This window comes from Uloborus diversus, chromosome 6, assembly GCF_026930045.1.
Source record: "Uloborus diversus isolate 005 chromosome 6, Udiv.v.3.1, whole genome shotgun sequence".
Lineage (NCBI taxonomy): Eukaryota > Metazoa > Arthropoda > Arachnida > Araneae > Uloboridae > Uloborus > Uloborus diversus.
The window spans coordinates 162,845,350-162,870,431 of NC_072736.1; the positions used below are offsets into that span (position 1 = coordinate 162,845,350).

Genomic DNA, 25,082 nt, shown 5'->3' on the forward strand with positions numbered 1-25,082 from the left:
AGATCGCCGACGAGGTCTTCGCGAATAAATTTACGGTCCACCAAATTGTTATGCAAGATTTGATGATGAGGAAAGTTTCCGCAAAATTGGTTCCCCGAGTGCTCACCGCCGAACAAAAGCAACGACGAATGGACGTTTGCCTGACATGAGTCCTCCTGACTTGTTCCTATTCCCGAAGGTAAAAAGAAGCCTGAAGGGTCATCGTTTCGACGATATTCCGGACATCCAACGTGCTGTCACGAAGGCTCGAACTGGGATAACTCCAGCGGACTACACTGCCGTGTGCAGGTAAAAAGGGCAGTAACTGCAAAATTTTCATTTTTCATTATTTTGCATTTTTGTCATCTATTGTCCGTTATCTTTATTGTACAAGCTCGCTTATTTGGTTTTCGCTGAAAAAAATGAGCGGAAAAAAACGTCTAATTCCAACATTTTCCTATTCCTAGTATTGAATACACCACACATTTCTTCAAATATCTCGAAAACTCATTTCTGCAGATAATGCCGTTTACCTGCGCATGGCAGAACAGTGGGGGCCTACCATGATTTTTTAACTGCTATCATTTACTGCCTATGAAGCTTGGAAAACCGACTGGCAACGATGTGTCGACGCCCAAGGCGGCTACTTTGAAGAATATTAACGTTTAGTACAAGTCGGATCAATACGTTTGTTTTTCTAGACTGAGTTTCATTACTTATCTACCGCACCAAGGGCGCCCATATGCAAAATTTTAAGGGGGGGGGGCTCAAAAATTTTCCCCATGGTTTAGCAGAATATTTTCCCCATGGAAACCGATTTCAGTACAAATTAGAGACATTTAAAATTGACATTTTTTATATCTTATTCATTAATGGCTGGAAAAGAAATTTTTATACCTTTTGCAAAAAAAAAGCACTAAAAGCAAGGAAGTTCTTATTTCTAGGGGGGGGGGCTTGTACCCCCGCACCCTGTACTATGTGTCAATACAGTCATGTTTTTGAGGAAGAATAATTTTTACCTTTGTTAGCCGTTATGGGCGCCCATATAGGGGGGCAAGTGAGGGCTCGAGCCCCCCCCCCCTTCGAAATTAGAACTTCCTTGCTTTTAGTACTCTTTTTTTTTTTTGCAAAAATGTAAAAACATTTCCTCTTCAGCCCTTAATGAATAAGTTATTATAATTGTCAAATTTTAATGACTATAATCTGCCTGAAATCAGTTTCCACGGGGAAAATATCCAGCTAAAACACGGGGGAAATATTTGAGCCCCCCCCCCCTTCTTGCAACTTTGCATATGGGTGCCCATGTTGTCCGTCATTTTAGACGTTTTGCGTTATATCCACGATTTTTATTATCCGCGGCGCGTGTGCTACCCAATTTCGTGGATAATCCAGAGTTTACTGTATTTTTAAACTATGATAGCAAGAACGGAACTACAATTACGCCAAACATCCGCTTTTATTTTGATTAAATGTACAATTCTTGCGTAGATCGTACAAAAAATTGCTGAAATCTAACAAACCTCATGCCATAATTTGAAGCATCAGTTCGACACCAAAGCAGCTGAACTAAACATGAATAAGTGTTTGCGCGAAACAATCCTATGAATTTTTGTTACAAAGCATTGTTTTTTTTTTTTTTTTTTGTAACAAAATTTAATAAATGATAAGTCTGCTTATTTAAACAATCCTTCTGCTTATTACTAATATTACTCGGCATATCCGGATTTTTGTTTATCCGGATATCCTTTGGTCTCAGTTAGTTCGGATAAGCGATTTTGTACTGTATATTTTTATTTGAAAAACATACATAGGTATAAAATTGTGAAATTTCCTAAAACAAATGACAGTTTGTGGGCGACAATATCGACGAAGTACTCCACATATATGCTAAGTGACTATTGCTAAGTTTTCAGTATAACATTTTCTCAGTTTAGCGCTGCATTAAAAATGCACGGATTTGCTGAAATCTTGGTATTGTGTATCTCAAAGTTTTAAAAATTGATAGCAGTAATTGTCACTGGTAATTGATTAGTTAATTCTCTTTCAACTTATACACTAATCAGTTTTTAAATAGTTTCACTTGTTATATTTAAGCCATAAGCGCAACAAAATTTGAAATTCGCATTAAAAACCTAACATTCATGTTCAAATCGGGTTTTTTTTTCTATTTGTCCGACGATGTTTTTTTTATAGGGCTGGACTTTTTCAGGGCTTTTTTTTTTTTTTTTTTTCAAAATTCTACATGCAAAATAACACTTTTGAAGTTGAATATACGTATTTTTTTAAAACTTGAGAGCGGAGAACAAACTTAGGGAAATAGCATCCATATCTACGAAAACTCGATGATTTAGTACGAGTCTACCTAAAGCTGCGAAATTTAAACCTAAAAATTTCCACCTTGTGATAATACAAGCACAAACTAGAGATGTTAAAATAGGTCAAATCGAAATGCTGAAGCTTCAGTTTACAAAATTTTCAAACATATTTACTCCTTACCTAATCAATCCTATTTTAGGTCTATGAAGCAGCAACCACCTGTAAGCTACTTTCTCCTTCCAGCCTGCATTTTTGGGATCTCTCCACAGCAAACGAACCTACATCAAAAGCGAAATGAACTGTTAGTTGCTAATTATATGAAATAAGCTAAAGTACGATATGAAATAGAGTAGAATGTAAAAAATCCGGACGTGAAAAATCTGAAACGACAAAAATCCAAGCGCACTCCCAAGAAGAATAACCCAGGGGCCATTCATTAATTACGTAAGGACGACTTTGGCAATTTCTGACCCCCCCCCCCCTCTCCCCGATGTAAGGGTACGTAAGATTTTTCAAACCCTTCCCCCCTATTCTTACGTAAGATTCCATTTGGTTTTTTAAAATAATAAAATAACGAATCTTACATCACTGGAATCATTACTAAATTCACTATTATTAAATTAAACCGTTTTGTGATGTAAGGAAATATGTACTAAAAGGTTAGAATCTAGACTAAATGTTTTTTCAACAATTTTTTGTATATGATGCGATACTCGTTAAAAATAAAACATGCCATACGGGGTAGTGCGATTCTTTTATTATATTTTACAGTATTCATTCTGCGTAAAAGAAAAAAAAAACAACATGTTTTTTACCTTCCAGACGCAAATGACATACTATAATCCGTGTCAAACCACTTGACCGTGCGATTTCTAATGTAAAATATCGACTTGGGAACGGGTTTGACTCCCCTCCTCCCCCCAAGTAACGGTACGTAGAGATTTTTCCAGCCCCCTCCCCCTCTAGACCCTTACGTAATTAATGAATGCCCCCCCCCATAATAAACTGCTGGAGAATTGCTAAGGAACAGGTACACTTCGTGAAACAAATAATTTCACAATGATTAAAGAAATGAAACTAAGTATACAGGGTGACCAGCAATTAACGCGCTGGTGTTAAAAAATGATTTCTCGAAAATTGCTGATTCAAAAAATTTCATTTAAATTTTAGAACAAAGTACAATACATGGGAATTTGTTTGATACATGTTTCATGTGTCTTTCATCCCTAGCTATAATGTGGAGCAACCCGAATAGCAAAATTCTGCGCTGACGGTGTTAAAATTTAATTTCTCGAAAACTGCCGATTCAAAAAAATTCCTTTGAATTTTAGAACAAAGTACAATACATGGGAATTTGTTTGATACATGTTTCATGTGTCTTTCATCACTAGCTATAATGTGGAGCAACCCAAATAGCAAAATTCTGCGCTGACGGTGTTAAAATTTAATTTCTCGAAAACTGCCGATTCAAAAAAATTCCTTTGAATTTTAGAACAAAGTACAATACATGGGAATTTGTTTGATACATGTTTCATGTGTCTTTCATCCCTAGCTATAATGTGGAGCAACCCGAATAGCAAAATTCTGCGCTGACGGTGTTAAAATTTAATTTCTCGAAAACTGCCGATTCAAAAAAAATTCCTTTGAATTTTAGAACAAAGTACAATACATGGGAATTTGTTTGATACATGTTTCATGTGTCTTTCATCCCTAGCTATAATGTGGAGCAACCCGAATAGCAAAATTCTGCGCTGACGGTGTTAAAATTTAATTTCTCGAAAACTGCCGATTCAAAAAAATTCCTTTGAATTTTAGAACAAAGTACAATACATGGGAATTTGTTTGATACATGTTTCATGTGTCTTTCATCCCTAGCTATAATGTGGAGCAACCCGAATAGCAAAATTCTGCGCTGACGGTGTTAAAATTTAATTTCTCGAAAACTGCCGATTCAAAAAAATTCCTTTGAATTTTAGAACAAAGTACAATACATGGGAATTTGTTTGATACATGTTTCATGTGTCTTTCATCCCTAGCTATAATGTGGAGCAACCCGAATAGCAAAATTCTGCGCTGACGGTGTTAAAATTTAATTTCTCGAAAACTGCCGATTCAAAAAAATTCCTTTGAATTTTAGAACAAAGTACAATACATGGGAATTTGTTTGATACATGTTTCATGTGTCTTTCATCCCTAGCTATAATGTGGAGCAACCCGAATAGCAAAATTCTGCGCTGACGGTGTTAAAATTTAATTTCTCGAAAACTGCCGATTCAAAAAAATTCCTTTGAATTTTAGAACAAAGTACAATACATGGGAATTTGTTTGATACATGTTTCATGTGTCTTTCATCCCTAGCTATAATGTGGAGCAACCCAAATAGCAAAATTCTGCGCTGACGGTGTTAAAATTTAATTTCTCGAAAACTGCCGATTCAAAAAAATTCCTTTGAATTTTAGAACAAAGTACAATACATGGGAATTTGTTTGATACATGTTTCATGTGTCTTTCATCCCTAGCTATAATGTGGAGCAACCCGAATAGCAAAATTCTGCGCTGACGGTGTTAAAATTTAATTTCTCGAAAACTGCCGATTCAAAAAAATTCCTTTGAATTTTAGAACAAAGTACAATACATGGGAATTTGTTTGATACATGTTTCATGTGTCTTTCATCCCTAGCTATAATGTGGAGCAACCCGAATAGCAAAATTCTGCGCTGACGGTGTTAAAATTTAATTTCTCGAAAACTGCCGATTCAAAAAAATTCCTTTGAATTTTAGAACAAAGTACAATACATGGGAATTTGTTTGATACATGTTTCATGTGTCTTTCATCCCTAGCTATAATGTGGAGCAACCCGAATAGCAAAATTCTGCGCTGACGGTGTTAAAATTTAATTTCTCGAAAACTGCCGATTCAAAAAAATTTCTTTGAATTTTAGAACAAAGTACAATACATGGGAATTTGTTTGATACATGTTTCATGTGTCTTTCATCACTAGCTATAATGTGGAGCAACCCAAATAGCAAAATTCTGCGCTGACGGTGTTAAAATTTAATTTCTCGAAAACTGCCGATTCAAAAAAATTCCTTTGAATTTTAGAACAAAGTACAATACATGGGAATTTGTTTGATACATGTTTCATATTTCTTTCATCCCTAGCTATAATGTGGAGCAACCCGAATAGCAAAATTCTGCGCTGACGGTGTTAAAATTTAATTTCTCGAAAACTGCCGATTCAAAAAAATTCCTTTGAATTTTAGAACAAAGTACAATACATGGGAATTTGTTTGATACATGTTTCATGTGTCTTTCATCCCTAGCTATAATGTGGAGCAACCCGAATAGCAAAATTCTGCGCTGACGGTGTTAAAATTTAATTTCTCGAAAACTGCCGATTCAAAAAAATTCCTTTGAATTTTAGAACAAAGTACAATACATGGGAATTTGTTTGATACATGTTTCATATTTCTTTCATCCCTAGTTATAATGTGGAGCAACCCGAATAGCAAAATTCTGCGCTGACGGTGTTAAAATTTAATTTCTCGAAAACTGCCGATTCAAAAAAATTTCTTTGAATTTTAGAACAAAGTACAATACATGGGAATTTGCTTGATACATGTTTCATATTTCTTTCATCCCTAGTTATAATGTGGAGCAACCCGAATAGCAAAATTCTGCGCTGACGGTGTTAAAATTTAATTTCTCGAAAACTGCCGATTCAAAAAAATTCCTTTGAATTTTAGAACAAAGTACAATACATGGGAATTTGTTTGATACATGTTTCATGTGTCTTTCATCCCTAGCTATAATGTGGAGCAACCCGAATAGCAAAATTCTGCGCTGACGGTGTTAAAATTTAATTTCTCGAAAACTGCCGATTCAAAAAAATTTCTTTGAACTTTAGAACAAAGTACAATACATGGGAATTTGTTTGATACATGTTTCATATTTCTTTCATCCCTAGTTATAATGTGGAGCAACCCGAATAGCAAAATTCTGCGCTGACGGTGTTAAAATTTAATTTCTCGAAAACTGCCGATTCAAAAAAATTTCTTTGAATTTTAGAACAAAGTACAATACATGGGAATTTGTTTGATACATGTTTCATATTTCTTTCATCCCTAGTTATAATGTGGAGCAACCCGAATAGCAAAATTCTGCGCTGACGGTGTTAAAATTTAATTTCTCGAAAACTGCCGATTCAAAAAAATTCCTTTGAATTTTAGAACAAAGTACAATACATGGGAATTTGTTTGATACATGTTTCATGTGTCTTTCATCCCTAGCTATAATGTGGAGCAACCCGAATAGCAAAATTCTGCGCTGACGGTGTTAAAATTTAATTTCTCGAAAACTGCCGATTCAAAAAAATTCCTTTGAATTTTAGAACAAAGTACAATACATGGGAATTTGTTTGATACATGTTTCATGTGTCTTTCATCCCTAGCTATAATGTGGAGCAACCCGAATAGCAAAATTCTGCGCTGACGGTGTTAAAATTTAATTTCTCGAAAACTGCCGATTCAAAAAAATTCCTTTGAATTTTAGAACAAAGTACAATACATGGGAATTTGTTTGATACATGTTTCATGTGTCTTTCATCCCTAGCTATAATGTGGAGCAACCCGAATAGCAAAATTCTGCGCTGACGGTGTTAAAATTTAATTTCTCGAAAACTGCCGATTCAAAAAAATTCCTTTGAATTTTAGAACAAAGTACAATACATGGGAATTTGTTTGATACATGTTTCATGTGTCTTTCATCCCTAGCTATAATGTGGAGCAACCCGAATAGCAAAATTCTGCGCTGACGGTGTTAAAATTTAATTTCTCGAAAACTGCCGATTCAAAAAAATTCCTTTGAATTTTAGAACAAAGTACAATACATGGGAATTTGTTTGATACATGTTTCATGTGTCTTTCATCCCTAGCTATAATGTGGAGCAACCCAAATAGCAAAATTCTGCGCTGACGGTGTTAAAATTTAATTTCTCGAAAACTGCCGATTCAAAAAAATTCCTTTGAATTTTAGAACAAAGTACAATACATGGGAATTTGTTTGATACATGTTTCATGTGTCTTTCATCCCTAGCTATAATGTGGAGCAACCCGAATAGCAAAATTCTGCGCTGACGGTGTTAAAATTTAATTTCTCGAAAACTGCCGATTCAAAAAAATTCCTTTGAATTTTAGAACAAAGTACAATACATGGGAATTTGTTTGATACATGTTTCATGTGTCTTTCATCCCTAGCTATAATGTGGAGCAACCCGAATAGCAAAATTCTGCGCTGACGGTGTTAAAATTTAATTTCTCGAAAACTGCCGATTCAAAAAAATTCCTTTGAATTTTAGAACAAAGTACAATACATGGGAATTTGTTTGATACATGTTTCATGTGTCTTTCATCCCTAGCTATAATGTGGAGCAACCCGAATAGCAAAATTCTGCGCTGACGGTGTTAAAATTTAATTTCTCGAAAACTGCCGATTCAAAAAAATTTCTTTGAATTTTAGAACAAAGTACAATACATGGGAATTTGTTTGATACATGTTTCATGTGTCTTTCATCACTAGCTATAATGTGGAGCAACCCAAATAGCAAAATTCTGCGCTGACGGTGTTAAAATTTAATTTCTCGAAAACTGCCGATTCAAAAAAATTCCTTTGAATTTTAGAACAAAGTACAATACATGGGAATTTGTTTGATACATGTTTCATATTTCTTTCATCCCTAGCTATAATGTGGAGCAACCCGAATAGCAAAATTCTGCGCTGACGGTGTTAAAATTTAATTTCTCGAAAACTGCCGATTCAAAAAAATTCCTTTGAATTTTAGAACAAAGTACAATACATGGGAATTTGTTTGATACATGTTTCATGTGTCTTTCATCCCTAGCTATAATGTGGAGCAACCCGAATAGCAAAATTCTGCGCTGACGGTGTTAAAATTTAATTTCTCGAAAACTGCCGATTCAAAAAAATTCCTTTGAATTTTAGAACAAAGTACAATACATGGGAATTTGTTTGATACATGTTTCATATTTCTTTCATCCCTAGTTATAATGTGGAGCAACCCGAATAGCAAAATTCTGCGCTGACGGTGTTAAAATTTAATTTCTCGAAAACTGCCGATTCAAAAAAATTTCTTTGAATTTTAGAACAAAGTACAATACATGGGAATTTGTTTGATACATGTTTCATATTTCTTTCATCCCTAGTTATAATGTGGAGCAACCCGAATAGCAAAATTCTGCGCTGACGGTGTTAAAATTTAATTTCTCGAAAACTGCCGATTCAAAAAAATTCCTTTGAATTTTAGAACAAAGTACAATACATGGGAATTTGTTTGATACATGTTTCATGTGTCTTTCATCCCTAGCTATAATGTGGAGCAACCCGAATAGCAAAATTCTGCGCTGACGGTGTTAAAATTTAATTTCTCGAAAACTGCCGATTCAAAAAAATTTCTTTGAATTTTAGAACAAAGTACAATACATGGGAATTTGTTTGATACATGTTTCATATTTCTTTCATCCCTAGTTATAATGTGGAGCAACCCGAATAGCAAAATTCTGCGCTGACGGTGTTAAAATTTAATTTCTCGAAAACTGCCGATTCAAAAAAATTTCTTTGAATTTTAGAACAAAGTACAATACATGGGAATTTGTTTGATACATGTTTCATATTTCTTTCATCCCTAGTTATAATGTGGAGCAACCCGAATAGCAAAATTCTGCGCTGACGGTGTTAAAATTTAATTTCTCGAAAACTGCCGATTCAAAAAAATTCCTTTGAATTTTAGAACAAAGTACAATACATGGGAATTTGTTTGATACATGTTTCATGTGTCTTTCATCCCTAGCTATAATGTGGAGCAACCCGAATAGCAAAATTCTGCGCTGACGGTGTTAAAATTTAATTTCTCGAAAACTGCCGATTCAAAAAAATTCCTTTGAATTTTAGAACAAAGTACAATACATGGGAATTTGTTTGATACATGTTTCATGTGTCTTTCATATCTAGCTATAATGTGGAGCAACCCGAATAGCAAAATTCTGCGCTGACGGTGTTGAAATTTAATTTCTCGAAAACTGCCGATTCAAAAAAATTCCTTTGAATTTTAGAACAAAGTACAATACATGGGAATTTGTTTGATACATGTTTCATGTGTCTTTCATATCTAGCTATAATGTGGAGCAACCCGAATAGCAAAATTCTGCGCTGACGGTGTTAAAATTTAATTTCTCGAAAACTGCCGATTCAAAAAAATTCATTTAAATTTTAGAACAAAGTACAATACATGGGAATTTGTTTGATACATGTTTCATGTGTCTTTCATATCTAGCTATAATGTGGAGCAACCCGAATAGCAAAATTCTGCGCTGACGGTGTTAAAATTTAATTTCTCGAAAACTGCCGATTCAAAAAAATTCATTTGAATTTTAGAACAAAGTACAATACATGGGAATTTGTTTGATACATGTTTCATGTGTCTTTCATATCTAGCTATAATGTGGAGCAACCCGAATAGCAAAATTCTGCGCTGACGGTGTTAAAATTTAATTTCTCGAAAACTGCCGATTCAAAAAAATTCATTTAAATTTTAGAACAAAGTACAATACATGGGAATTTGTTTGATACATGTTTCATGTTTCTTTCATCCCTAGTTATAATGTGGAGCAACCCGAATAGCAAAATTCTGCGCTGACAGTGTTAAAATTTAATTTCTCGAAAACTGCTGATTCAAAAAAATTCATTTGAATTTTAGAACAAAGTACAATACATGGAATTTGTTTGATACATGTTTCATGTGTCTTTCATCCCTAGTTATAATGTGGAGCAACCGAATAGCAAAATTCTGCATCGCTCGCTGAAGGGTCGAAGTTTCAATGCTTTCAATAACAGTCTGAATTGCAGTTTTCAGGTCATCGATACTTTTGGGGTTTCTAGCATAAACTTTGACTTTGACAAAACCTCACAAAAATGAATCGCAGGGGTTCAAGTCCGGAGAAAAGGGAGCCCAATTAATTCAAATGTTGTTCGATTTTGGATACCCTAAAGCAGAGGCGTAGCTAGACCCGACTTTCGGGGGGGGGGGTTACTTCTTTTATATATATATATATATATATATATATATATATATATATATATATATATATATATATATGCAATTTTTTTAGTATTAAAAAAAATAAGAGGGAGGTGAATCTTACATACTTTGGAATGGGGTGCTCCAATTCCGATACTTGTGTCAAACAAAACAAAAAATAAGATTTTTTTTTCTTTTAATGTTATGGAAAATTCAACTTTTTTTTCTTTTCCCTCCATTTAATTTAAAGTGAAATTTTCTAGCAACGTCTTGTCGAAACCAGTCTATCCAAATCAGGGGGAAATCAAATATCTGATGAGCGTGTTCCGTTCATTTCAGTGTGACTGCTTAATTTAGAGGCTAACACACATCTACAAAAGCTGATATCCCTGAAAGCTAATAGATACTTCCATTTCCGCCTGTAAACTGGATGTTTGACTTTCAAGCAATACAAGACTTTTTCTTGAAAAAGATATGCTTAAAGTTTCTTTTACTGTCAAAATCATTCCTTAAACTCGCAATAAAGCACTTAATAATGTAATCTTCTTTACTAATAATAAAGCAGAAAGTCTCTCTGTCCGGAGGATGTCTGTAGGATGTCTGTAGGATATCTGTAGGATGTCTGTGACGCGCATAGCGCCTAAACCGTTCGGCCGATTTTCATGAAATTTGGCACAAAGTTAGTATGTAGCATGGGGATGTGCACCTCGAAGCGACTTTTCGAAAATTCGATGTGGTTTTTTTTTATTCAAATTTTAAGAAAAGAAAAAAAACTATCATAAATTACGAAATTTTCATAACGTGGAATCGTACCATGGGCGCAAGCCAATGGGTGAGATACGAAATTATCATAACGTGGAACTGTAACGTCGGTACAAGCCAATTGTCGAGAAAATTCACCATACATCATTTGTAAATATGCAGGTGAACCAAAAGACCTTTAATTTTTCTATTACGGGCGAAGCCGTGCGGGTGCCACTAGTTACTAATAATAAAGCTGAAAGTCTCTCTGTCCGGAGGATGTCTGGATGTCTGTAGGATGTTTGGATGTCTGTGACGCGCATAGCGCCTAAACCGTTCGGCCGATTTTCATGAAATTTGGCACAAAGTTAGTATGTAGCATGGGGGTGTGCACCTCGAAGCGATTTTTCGAAAATTCAATGTGGTTCTTTTTTTATTCCAATTTTGAGAAAAAGCTATCATAAATTACGAAATTATCATAACGTGGAACCGTAACATGGACACAAGCCAATTGGCGAGATACGAAATTATCATAACGTGGAACTGTAACGTCGGTACAAGCCAATTGGCGAGAAAATTCACCATACATTATTTGTAAATATACAGGCGAACCAAAACACCTTTATTTTTTCTATTACGGGCGAAGCCGTGCGGGTGCCACTAGTTATTACTAATAATAAAGCTCAAAGTCTCTCTGTCAAGATGTCTGGATGTCTGTGACGCGCATAGCACCTAGACCGTTCGGCCGATTTTCATGAAATTTGGCACGAAGTTAGTTTGTAGCATGGGGGTGTGCACCTCGAAGCGATTTTTCGAAAATTCGATGTGGTTCTTTTTCTATTCCACTTTTAAGAACAAAAAAATCATAAGATGGACGAGTAAATTACGAAATTATCATAACGTGGAACCGTAACATGGGCACAAGCCAATTGGCGAGATACGAAATTATCATAACGTGGAACCGTAACATGGGTACAAGCCAATTGGCGAGAAAATTCACCATACATTATTTCTAAATATACAGGCGAACCAAAAGACCTTTTAATTTTTCTATTACGGGCAAAGCCGTGCGGGTACCACTAGTAATAGAATAAATACCTAGCAAAACTAATAAAGAGGAATTTTAATCAAAAGCCCATATTGTCTTTAGTATCGATTTCAAATTTTCTCTCTCACTATCATATTTCAAATTTCTATAAAAATTTTCTTAAAGCCCCCGTATCTCAAAAACTCTTTATCTCGATTGTTTTCTTTAATGTGAAATTTGAATTATACAGATTCGACTGTATGCAATATTCCCATTGCGCGGCTCATAAAATTAAACATATTTAACAATTTGCAGAATCTATGACAAAGAAAGGCTGCATATACGTGGATTTAACAAATCAATCCCATTTCTAAAGCAAAGTGTCAAATTTCACTCAATTATCAAAAAATTGTCGCAGCAGAGGGCTTATGCTTGAGGGTCACACATGGAGCAGATTTTCAATGGCATTGGGGGGGGGGGTGTTAGCGAAGTGAATTTTTGACCTTTTTAACTCAGAAAAAAGTCGTTTTGATTTTTTTCTTCCTTTTTTTTTCTTTCTCTTCTCTCTTCTTTCTCTCTCTCTCTTTTTTTGAGACTAACGTTTCGGTGTGGGGGGGGGGGGTTGTCCCCAACCCCCCCCCCCCTTAGCTACGCCCCTGCCCTAAATCCACAATATGCCCATTTAAGTGCATTTTAAGCAGATCAATCACTTCATTCGTACGATGAGGTGGTGCGCCGTCTTACATGAACCACGTGCTTTCGAAATTCAGGTCGCTTTGAATTGCTGCAATGAACTGATTTCCCAAAATTTCCACATACCATTCAGAAGTGAGTCTGTTGATTGATTGTAAGCTTAAACTCAGTCGCAAACTTTCTTTGAGTCACAATTGTGCTGTTGTTGTTCGAATAAGACGTTCGAACCATGAACAAGCTTTCAAAAACGCTTACATCTCGACATTTTCACTGAAAAATAAACTATAACAGCCAACTCAATGAGTCTGCGCAAAAAAATCCGCCAAAGCACTGGATCTAACCGCCACGTTTGGACTTGACACGCCAAACAGTTTTCGAGCAATTGAGATTTCTTTTCAACGCGTTAATTACTGGTCACCTTGTATATATGTAGCAAAGGGATTTAAGTGAACCTTTCAACGTTTCGAGTAAAACGCGTTTGAAGTTCCATTCCTAGGTAAGCTTTCATTGAAAACTTATTCTAGGTCATGTAGTATACTAGCAACTAACAGTGCTACTAGTACCGTCTTTTGCCCCAAAACAGAGGAGAGGATCTCCTACCACTTGCACGGGTTATCTCCAAATTTTTAATCTTGGCACTAAAACCCTTTGCTTCTTATTGTATTATATGTAATAGAGGTGGAGTATTACATTTATCATGCAAAATGATCAGGGCCCGACTAACTAAAAGTGAGGCCCTAGGCCTACAATAGTTTGGAGGCCCCCTGAAGACTCTCTAGCGGAATGCAGTGGTTGATTTACAGGCTTGGCGCCCGTCAGATTGAATTTTTGGGTGATCTCTTTCTCCATCACAGAACTATGTAAATCATTAATCATGTGCACAATTATGAGGGTGCCCTTTCGGGACCCTCATAATTGTGACATGGTAAATTCGCTACTGGCAGAATTAATAAAAGTTCTCCTTTATATAAGAAAGTTTTTTCTCCAATTAACAAATTATTATTTTAAAAATAGCTGTATTTTTCGTATATTTGTAATGCTATGCATAATTCTCTTAATTCTTAGAAATGAAGTAATTTGGGGCCCCTTAGGAAGATGGGGCCCCAGGTCATGGCTTAGTCGGCCTGTGTGATAATCAGGTCCTGAAAATTATACGGATTTCCCCACATGAGAAATCGGAATAAGCCAAAAATTGGATTGGTTCGAAAGACAGCCAAAAAGATATCAAACTCAACTCAAGGACTGATACAAGGGAGGGGCGATCGCCACGGCCTGGCCCTACCCCGGCAATTTTTTGTGAATTGAGGTCCTAAAAACGAATCTTTGATATGACGTTAAGGAAAGAAACCGGGTTCGAATCTCCCTCGTAGAAACTTTTTGGAATTGAAGTTTCAAAAAGGCAATTTTTGACGATCTTTGGTCATGTTAGGAGAAGGTGTTTAGAGGCTTCCCCCCCCCCCCCGGGAATTTTTCAGAACTTAAGTCTTAAAGACGCGATTGTCGACATCTCAGGCTGTGTTGGAAGAAAAAATATGTTCAGTGACTTTCCTCTGGTAATTTTTGAAATTTTTTTACAAAATGCGCAATTTCCGAAAACTTTTGATGAGGTTAAGGGGGGGGGGGAGGATTCAAAACATTCCCCCGGAAATATTACGAAATTGAATTCTTGTAACGCAGTTTTAGAATACCGCTATCAACGGAAAAGTAAAGAAATAAGTTCGGGGACCTCTTAGGACAAATCTCTATATTTTAGTTGTTTTAAATACAGATGATGTGCCCTTCCCCCTGCAGCAGTCGTCCATCAAATACTTAGTGAGAGATCAGGTAAAAAACAAACGCCCCCTCCTTGAAGAATTTCTGGAGCCCCGTCCTTGGCTCAACTTTTAGTACTAATGGGAATGAAGGACTTGGCAACTAGGAAAATAATTTAAGGTCGCTCAACCGAAAATCAATGATTTTCTAAAATGAGTTTAAATCTCGGTTTTGCCCTTCAGAAGTTAATTCAACTTCCTTTGTGCGAAGTCGGTTTGTTACTTCCTCACAGAATACACATAGTACTACAAATATTTTTCATTTATGAAATACACCGCCAACTCAGTCATTCCATCCGAGGACTGCAGTTTCTTGCTTATTAGCATTCATCAGCCCTTAATAGGAATTGACTGAGCTGGAGCTTGAAAACCTCTTATAGAAGCCAAGAGTGCCAAACAAACTGGTAGCTAATATAGAATTAGCACTGAGCAGACGAGTGACCGATGCAATGGTTTGGTTCAACTCGAAGATTGAAGGCCAAGGCTTGGTATTTTCAGTAAGTTACCGAAAGGCAAGGTATGGTCAGTACTAGTTCTATATTAGCTGCCAGTTTGTTTGGCACTCTTGGCTTCCTTAAGAGGTTTTTCAGCTCCAGCTCAGTCAATTCCTATTCCGGGTTGATGAATGCTAATAAGCAAGAAACTGCAGTCCTCGGATGGAATGACTGAGCTGGCGGTGTATTTCATGTAATTCTGCCTTAGCCCTGGCTATAGGGCGGTAATTTACTGATAATCTTTAATGTATGTTGTTTATGTTCTGTTAAATTTTGTTGTAAAATGCATTAAATACTGTAGCGTTATTTAGAAAATTTCATGTGTGCCAAGATTTAGACAGTACAATGTATAACAAAGTCAAAAAAAAAAAAAAAAAAAAAAAAAAACGATCATTTCGGTAACACACGATGGGTTGATGCCTATGCATTTGTCTTCGTTTAGAAGCTGTTGACTGACCCCTTTTAGTGTTATAAGTGAGTAGCTTACAGGAGGTAAAGGTCCATAATTTGTATATTTAAGGAGAATATTCTGCAATAATTCTAGCGTGTGATTACGATAATGCTGTGCTATTTAATGCGCATGTCTCGTAAAAACGATTGTCTCTCTCTCTTTCTCGCTCTCTCTCTCTCTCTGTGTATCTTTTTTTTTTTTATATGACACAAAAAGAAACTCCCAATGCACCACATAGTATCACATAGGGCCCGAAGGTAAGAGGCACAACAGTACAAAATACACAAAATAAAATAAGCACAACATACAAACAATTAACAACGAATAGAGAAGAAAAAAAAAACACACACACACACACACACACACATACAAAAAGGTCAGACAACTGAATAAATAAAACGTTTAAAAAGAGAAAAAGTCTCGACGCTCTGAACCAGAGCAGAAGGAACAGGAGGCCAAGAAACGGACAACTTCCTCAGCTCCCGCATAAGAATTCTGTGTATCTTTGAGAACTGTTTTTTTTTAACACAACAATTTTATTTCGACTAGTGATACCCGCACGGCTTTGCCCGTAGTTTAAAATGAAAAGGTCATTTGGTTCACCTGTATATTTATAAATAATGGATGACGAATTTCTCACCAATTTGCTATGTTCATTTGCTCGCCAATGTTACGGTTCCACGTTATGATAATTTCGTAATTTACTCTTCCACGTTGTGATAATTTGCTCGGTAAAATGTTCTTAAAATTGGAATAGAAAAAGAACAAAGTCGAATTTCGAAAAATCGTTTCGGTGTGCACACCCCCATGCTACAAACTAACTTTGTGTCATGAAAATTGGCAGAACGGTCTAGGAGCTATGCGCGTCACAGAGATCCAGACAGACAGAGATCCTGATATCCAGACCGACTTTCAGCTTTATTATTATTACAGAAAACAGAGAGACCCACATCTGTCCACATCTGGAATTTCTATTTAATTGCTTTTCTCAATCCCAAACTGAACGTCGTATGTTAATCCAGTTTAAATCCCAATTCAATATACGAGGCATGTTTTTAAAGTAAGTACCGTTTTGATATAAAAAAAGAACGAGTACAGATAGAGCAAAGAAATTAATTGCACAAAAATCTACCATCCTTACGCTATTTTTTGACATTGCTCCCGTGATTTTCCAAACATTTGTCATAGCGTGGTACAGGTTTTTGTATACCTATTCAAAGAAAATTGGCGCCTGTGTAGTCAGCCATGGGATAACATGTTCTCTGAGCTCATTATTGCTGTTGTGCCACAGACCACCTACAAAAGACTTTAGATGCCGAAACAAATGAAAGATGTTGCGAGCGAGGTGAGGGCAGACCAGAGGATGTTCAAAAACGCCCCAGCCAAAGCCCTGTAAGAGTCCTCATGGTTGACTAAACGGGCGGTAACTTTTTACGAATAGGTATACAAAAACCTGCACCACGCTATGACAAATGCTTGGAAAATCACGGGAGCAATGTCGAAAAATAGCGTAAGGATGGTAGATTTTTGTGCAATTAATTTCTTTGCTCTATCTGTACTCGTTCTTTTTTTATATCAAAACGGTACTTACTTTAAAAACATGCCTCGTACTTTAAAATATTTAAAAATCGAGTTGTCTACGTGTTTAGGTTTCATGAAAGAGCCATAAAAGGTGTTAAAAGTAAAAAATCTTGACCTGATTCGCCGTGTCACCCGTATGCCACAGAGCGTTCCTCATCATCTGTCCCGGTCCTGTTGCAGACGTGACCAACTTCAACTGGATTCCTGGTTCTGCCACGGCTCTGAAGGGCGTTGCTTGCCAGTAAGTTTGGGTCTTTTTCTTCCACATCACAGTATAGAAATTGGAATTGTCTTGGTAACTGAAATGGAATGAATTGCAAGGATAATGTATATGTTGCCGTTAAAGTATGAAATCCGTTATTTTATAGAATACTTAGTTTGTGGAATAACTCATCGTATCCGTTAAATTGTAAACCCCTCTCTTATTTCATGGTTTAACTAGTTATTTCATAGAATAACGATCTGCAGCCTGTGAACGTGTAAAACTCTCTTGTATTTCATGGTTTAACTAGTTATTTTACAGAACAACGTGTAAAACCCAGTGTGTCAACAAAAAATGTTTTTATTTCAGAAATAATGTTCTTTGTAATTCTAGGTGTCATTTTAGTAATCTTTGTTGTAACAAATGATTTTATGGTACGTTTCCATAAATACCATTTATACGCTGCATAAATTAGATAAATTGCTTTTTTTTTTTCGTTTTAATTCTCTATCATTAGTTTATTTATAGAATACCTAGTTTTTTTCATTTTAGATGAATTGTTTATTTTACACTTTAACTGTCTCTCATTAGTTAATTTATAGAATACCTAGTTATTTCATAGAATAACTAGGTATTCTATAAAATAACTGCATTATATTCTTTAACAGTAACATATACATTGACAAATCGAACATTGTTCTGCACTACTTTGCTACGACAATCACATACGTACTTTCAATGCGTACCATACCGAGATCCCAAGCGAGAAAGATGTATCTCAATGTTTTCTTGAAACATTTGTTTTTCCTTTGAGAACCATTTACTAGACGTGCTCGGTAGTTATAAATCTGCCGTGAAATAAATATTGTTAGGGATCCGGCGCGACTTCCAACTTTCTAGAAAGGACGACACAGTTCATGGGAAAAACACAGGAGATTTATTTACACTATGTACAGGAAAGATCGTCAACAACTGCTAAATTAATCATCAGCAATTAAGGAAATATCAATCGACACCGTAAACTCAACGGTTACACACGCACTTAAATCCAAATACGAAAAACAACACAGCAAAATCCCTCGCAATAAACAGAGCTAATACACTCTCAGTACAACTTCTCAATCGAGACTGACTTTTTATGCCGCGGAGGCCATTTATAAATCCTTGAAAAGTTTCCATAATATTCCATTGAGAAGTTTCGATAACATTCTACAAATATCTCGTACTTTCTTTTTATTCATTCACAAATTTTATCAATGAAAAAAATAGGGGAACCGTATACTTCAGTCTAATGTCAGGGAGTTGTATATTCATTACAAGAAACTATTTACAGGTTACGTTACTACAATAATTTTAGATGAAAGATAATGGAATAAACGCCCAAATTTAGCTAGATTACGACAAATTAATCACAAAAATAATTACTATTTACAGAATTTGTAACATTATTTACGAAGCTGCTCTCTGTTTCAAAGTTCACTCTTTTTGCCTGACTTAGGAGAGTAATGTGCAGTAGCGATTGGCATAATCGAGTTCTTATAATCGAATCACTCGATTATTCAAGATCATTCGAGAACTCGATTCTCAAAAGGTTCTCAATTTTCAGATCTCGAGAAATCGATTGTCGGATTTCGAGTTCTCGATTATCGTATCTCGAGTTTTCAAATATCGTATCTCGAGTTCTCGATTGCCACATCTCAAGTTTTCAATTATCATAGCTCGAGTTCTCAATTATCATAGCTCGAGTTTTCAATTATCACAGCTTGAGTTCTCGCCCATCACATCGAGAGATCTTGATTCAAAATAATCGAGAAGTCTAACGCTCGAGATCTCGATTTCGAAAGATCTCAATTTCAAAAGATCTCAATTTCAAAAGATCTCAATTTCAAAAGATCTCGATTATCAATCGCTTTAGTTCTCGATCTCGAGAGACCTCGAGTGTCAATCACTCGATTATCAGAAGTACTCCGTTACCGAGACCTCGATTATCAAAAGGTCTCGATTTTGCTCATCACTAATGTGCAGTCTAGAGTCACTAGTTGTAGAAATACAAATACAAATATACAAATACAAATACAAATGTGACGACCAGCAACAGGCACTGGGCCCAGCTAGGCTGGTCCTAGTCAATTAATTAGTCCCCAATGAAGATCAATGGCCCTCTTAAAGCTATCCACTCCCTTGCTCATTACCACCTCTTCCGGTAAGCTATTCCAAGTGCCCACGACCCTGCTAAAGTAGTAGTTTTTCCTGATTTCCAAGTTAGCCTGAGATTTAAATAGCTTAAAACAATGACCCCTTGTCCTGCTTTCCCCGCAAAAATTTAATCCATTTACATCTTTCATTTTGATAAATTTAAATAACTGAATCATGTCCCCTCTGACTCTCCTTTGCTCCAGGCTATACATGTTAAGCCTATTAAGTCTGGTATCATAATCTAAATCTGAGAGTCCCCTTACTAATTTAGTTACCCTTCTTTGAACCCTTTCCAATACAAAAATATCTTTCTTCAGATAAGGCGACCAAAACTGAACAGCATACTCCAAATGAGGTCTTACTAAACTCCTATATAAAGGCAGAAGAACTTTCTTAGATTTGTTTGAAATAGATCTATTGATGAACCCAAGCATTTTGTTGGCTTTGTTACTAGCAATACTGCACTGTTGACTAAACTTGAAGTCCTGATTTATAAAGACACCCAGATCCATAACATTTTCTGCCTGATTTATGACTGAACCCTGTAAACGATATCTCATACGCTTATTTCCATGACCTAAGTGTAGCACTTGACATTTCCCTACATTAACTGCCATACCCCATTTATCTGCCCACTTAGTAATATGATCTAAATCCTCTTGCAGCTGTTTTACTTGTTCTTCATTTTCGACAATCCCCATAACTTTTACATCGTCAGCAAAACAATTCATGCTTCCAGAAATATTATCATTGATGTCATTCATAAATATAATAAACAAAAGAGGCCCTAAAACTGATCCCTGAGGAACCCCACTTAAAACATCACTCCAATTAGAATGATTTCCTCTCACAACTACTCTTTGCTTCCTACCAGTAAGCCAATTTCTAACCCAAAGTAAAGTTTTTCCTCCTATTCCAATGTCAGCTAACTTGCTGAGAAGAGCAACATGCGGTACCTTGTCAAAAGCTTTTTGAAAATCAATATAAACAACATCCACACATTTTTTGTTATCTAAAGCTGAGGTAACCTTGTCGTAGAAATGCAATAAATTAGTAGTACAGGATTTACCTTTCCTGAAACCATACTGCAAACTAGTCAACAGACTATTAGTCTCTAAGAACATCATGATCTTAATTTTGATCAAAGTTTCGAAAATCTTACAAATCACCGAAGTCAAACTTACAGGTCTATAATTCCCAGCAATACCTTTAGACCCCTTCTTGAAGAGTGGCATTATGTTAGCCAGCTTCCAGTCCTCTGGCACCGTCCCCGAGTTATAAGAAGCATTGAAAATATTCAAAATAACATCCACTAATTCCTCTGCACATTCAACTAAAATTTTTGGATAAATATTATCTGGTCCCGGAGCTTTAGTTGCTTTAATCTTTTTCAAATGAAATAAAACCTCCTCCCTGGAAAATACAAAATCCTCAAGCTGTATAATAGCTTGTGTCTTGTTAGTGTCAACTGTTGAGATACAGTTATCGTTAAACACACTGGAAAAAAAGTTATTTAGAACATTTGCAATATCCCTATCGTTTTGGATTAAATTTCCATGCTCATCAACCAAAGGCCCAATTTGACTGTTTCGAGCTTTCCCAGAATTAGCGTAAGCAAAAAACCTCTTAGGGTTCCCATCAATGTCATCTGCCAGCCTTTGCTCCAATTCCCTTTTCTGAATCCGTACCAAATACTTAAAATTTCGCCTTGCCTTACCATACTGGAGCCTTTCCGCACTCTGACCAGTTTCTTTAAACTTACGAAAAGTGGCTTGCTTATAATTAAGAGCTTCTTTAGTCTCCCTGGAGAACCACATGGGCCAAATTTTGGTACTAACACCTTTTCTCCTAAATGGAACATAGTCCCCAATGGTTTTAGCAAGTTTATCCTTAAATTCCGTCCACTGCTGATCTACGTCGCTATTTTCCAACCCTGACGAAAAAACCTCTTTCAAGCTCTGCCTAAGTGCAACAAAATCGGTGTTTCTGAAATTGGGCACAAACCTAAAATTATCATCTTTGCACACTTCAAATTTAACCAGGAACCTAATGCTGTTATGATCACTATCTCCAATATGCTCCCCTACACTCAACCCCTGAACAAAACTACCTATGTCACAAAAAACTAGATCCAAAATGGCCTCCTCTCGAGTTCCCTGAGTTACAACTTGATCTAAGAAACAGTCACCAATTACTTTTAAAAATTCCTCTTCTTTGCCATTACCAGGATAAAAATTATTCCAATCAATACCCGGAAAATTGAAATCCCCCATTATGATAACGGATCCCTTACTGGACATGTCACTAATAATACGGTACATCTGTTCATCTTGTCCCTGGTTTGAATTAGGTGGCCTATAAATGTTTCCAAAGCGTAGCTTTATGCCCTTACTGCTCATCAACTCCAGCCAAACCATATCAATATCAGTAGGCTTATCATTTATGACCAATTCATTGCAAATAAAATTGTCTCTAACATAAAATAAAACCCCACCACCTCTTTTACCTACTCTATCCTGTCTGAATAAATTATACCCAGCAATATGTAATAACTCTGCATCAGATTCGGTAGCCCATGTCTCTGTAATTCCGATAACATCCAACTTCTCATCCATAACTATGCTTTTCAATTCATCCATCTTGTTCCTAATACTGCGAGCATTGGTATAGAAAACTTTAAGCATGCCTAAGTTGCTTTTATTTAACACCCTGAAATTTCCTAAATTACAATTGTTAACATTACTACTCTTGTTTGTCACTTTATTTCCATTTCTAGCAATACCCAAAAACATATCATTCTCTCGATACCTGGTGCTTGAACCATGCCCCCCATTCCAACTTAGTTTTTTGACTCCAAAGCCCTTAAAATTAATCCACTAACCATTTTGACCCCTGTAGAGCTCAGATGCAGGCCATCCCTAGCAATCCAATCCCGTTTACAATGACTCCATACATCAATGAACTTGATACTGCGCTTTTCGCAAATTGACTTCAGTAGCAAGTTCATACACCTCGCACGTTGATTTAGCCAGCTCCTATGCACTCCATACCTGGGAAGCAAACCAACCACTTGGACATTTGTCGAAAAGCTGGTTGCTTTATCCAACAGGGATTCCCATTCCCTAGAAAACTCCTCATTTTTACTGTGGCCTACATCATTTGTTCCCACCCACAAAGTAACCATGTCCTCCTTATTCAATACTCCCTTCTTTTCAGCAACCATATTAACGTCTTTTACCCGAGCCCCTGGTAAACAACACCTAGCCACCTTACGCTTTACTCTCCCAACTGTGTTACCCACCTCCCTTACCATAGAGTCCCCCAAAATTACACCCTTAGTTTCCCAATCTAACTCCTCATTTGAAACTTCCCCCTGAATCTCTGGAACATTTATACCCTCTACAACTGGCTTACACCCTAATGCTAACTGGGCTTCCAAAACTAGCATCTTAAGTCTTAAGTCTGAGAGTTCAGCACATTTAGTGCAAATATAATCCTCTTCAAAAACAGACTCATTTTCCCCCTTATACAGGCAGAACATATGACATAGATCACAAGAGATCCACCTGTCCCCCTTCCCACTCTTTACCTCTTTCATAATGCATATAACACCCATTTCTACTCAGTGAATATGTTCCAAAAGGCAAAACAGTAAGATAAAAATGCAAAAAAACACAGAATAAATACTAAAAACAGCAGTAAATAAACAGAGTTGCTACACCCAATAAAGCACACAAGATCAAAAACCAGGAGATCACCACATGTTAGGCTTAGCTCCAAAAAATGCAAAAACACTTCAAGAATACAATAACAGCAAAAATGAGCCCCCAAAACACAATAAAACTAAATTACATGATAAAGTGAAGTAAAAAAACCTAAAACTAGACAGTAATAATGAAAAATTATAGTAAAAAAAACACTTATCAAATTAGCAGCAAAAAACACTCCCTGCATCACAGGCGCCCTCTAGTGGCCGACTAGAGGAAAATAGAAATACTAGTCCTCACCTGAACACGAAGCCGACATAATCATCATCAATTTCGGTATCGACGAAAAAAGTTCCTTCAAAATCAACTCCTCCAAAAGCATGAAAACCTGAAAAAAGAATATATATAATTTTAATTTAAAACTCACATTTTTAGAAAATTTAATACCAGATACTTCCATAAACTGAACCAACTGCCTTCATTCTAAGTGCAGATTTGAAACATATAAAGTAAAACACCAGTAGTGCAACTTCAAACGCACTAGTAAGTGGCCACAGTGAAGTACATTTTTTAACTGTAGGTTTACAATAGGGGCACGTTTACGAGGATTTTTTTTCAATGAATTTTCTAATTTTTATGTTTTAACCCAGGAAATTTTAAACATTGTGGTTGCATGAAGCAGTTAATGGAGTCAAAATTCGTATATTCAGTTGATGCGCAGCTTGTGTTTTTAACCGTAAAAAAAACCCGTAAAATTTAACCGCCCGAACGCGGGGCAAGTTTACGCATAGTAAAAATCCTAGCAAGGAGTAAGTGTATGAAATATTTAACCAAATTTAAATGTTTTGTTTATCTTAAAACACTTTAATAATTCGAAAATTACACACAATAAATTAAAGAACTTTTTATAGGCATGAAGACAACGCTATATGATTGTAAGCTATAGGATACGAATCTGTTACTTAATTAGAAATGAATGGTGATTTTCAAAACTAAATAACATAAAAATGTTAAAGGTTTGAAACAGTACTAAGCGAAAAAAGCTTCCGGGCCCCGTTTTGAAGTAAGACAGAGTAATAAGACACAGTAAGAACGTGTGTAAATGTCCCCCGCTAAAAATGCGTAAACGTGCCCCGTCAGCAAATTTGGATTTATTTTCAACGTGGAACAAAATTTCATAATTTTTCTGTCCATACACTTCTCGTAAAAGGATAAAATTCTGCTAATTTTTATATATTTATTTGTTCTTAACTGTGCATAATTTATTCACAACTAGCTGTACCCGACGCGCGTTGCTACGCCAACAAAAAAATGCATCATTATACTGATTTTCATGACAATCGGTTGAACGGGGCAGAAGTTGCTACTCTGCAGTGCCACCTGGTGGCGAGTGGCTTCAATGAGCATATTATGCACCTTCTCCGTGGAAAAATACATATATATATAGCAATTTTCATAATAATCGGTCCAGGTATCAAGTGAAGCCGTGACTATACTCAAATTTTGTACTCACGCAGTTTGCAAGATCAATCCATCGCTAAAAATATCAAATAGAAAAAGTTTTAAATCCCCCGTTGCATGAAAAGCCATAAAACAATAAAGAAAGAATTTATTTGTTCAAAGTGAAGAAAAATGGCAACAGCTAACTTCTTATCAATGAGATCTTTCACGCGAATTAATTTCTGCAGCCGATCATTTTATTCGTATTTATCCAACGGATTGTGACTTAAATTGGAATAAAAAAGGAACTATCGATCGGATTTTTTTCGAACTGATCTTTAAACATTCCCA

The 25,082-nt window shown here is 36.1% G+C and overlaps 1 protein-coding gene across 1 annotated transcript in view; it reads right to left on the bottom strand.

Moving 5' to 3' along the window:
• The window catches only part of LOC129225296 (cartilage oligomeric matrix protein-like), a 202,089-nt gene that overhangs the window by 5,501 nt on the left and 171,506 nt on the right, over positions 1 to 25,082 (bottom strand). Inside the window, exons 21-23 of the mRNA XM_054859885.1 lie at positions 23,592 to 23,679; positions 17,302 to 17,485; positions 2,476 to 2,573 (exon numbers count right to left, since the gene is read on the bottom strand). Coding sequence (XP_054715860.1) covers positions 2,476 to 2,573; positions 17,302 to 17,485; positions 23,592 to 23,679 — 370 coding nt within the window. The remainder of the gene's footprint in view (positions 1 to 2,475; positions 2,574 to 17,301; positions 17,486 to 23,591; positions 23,680 to 25,082) is intronic.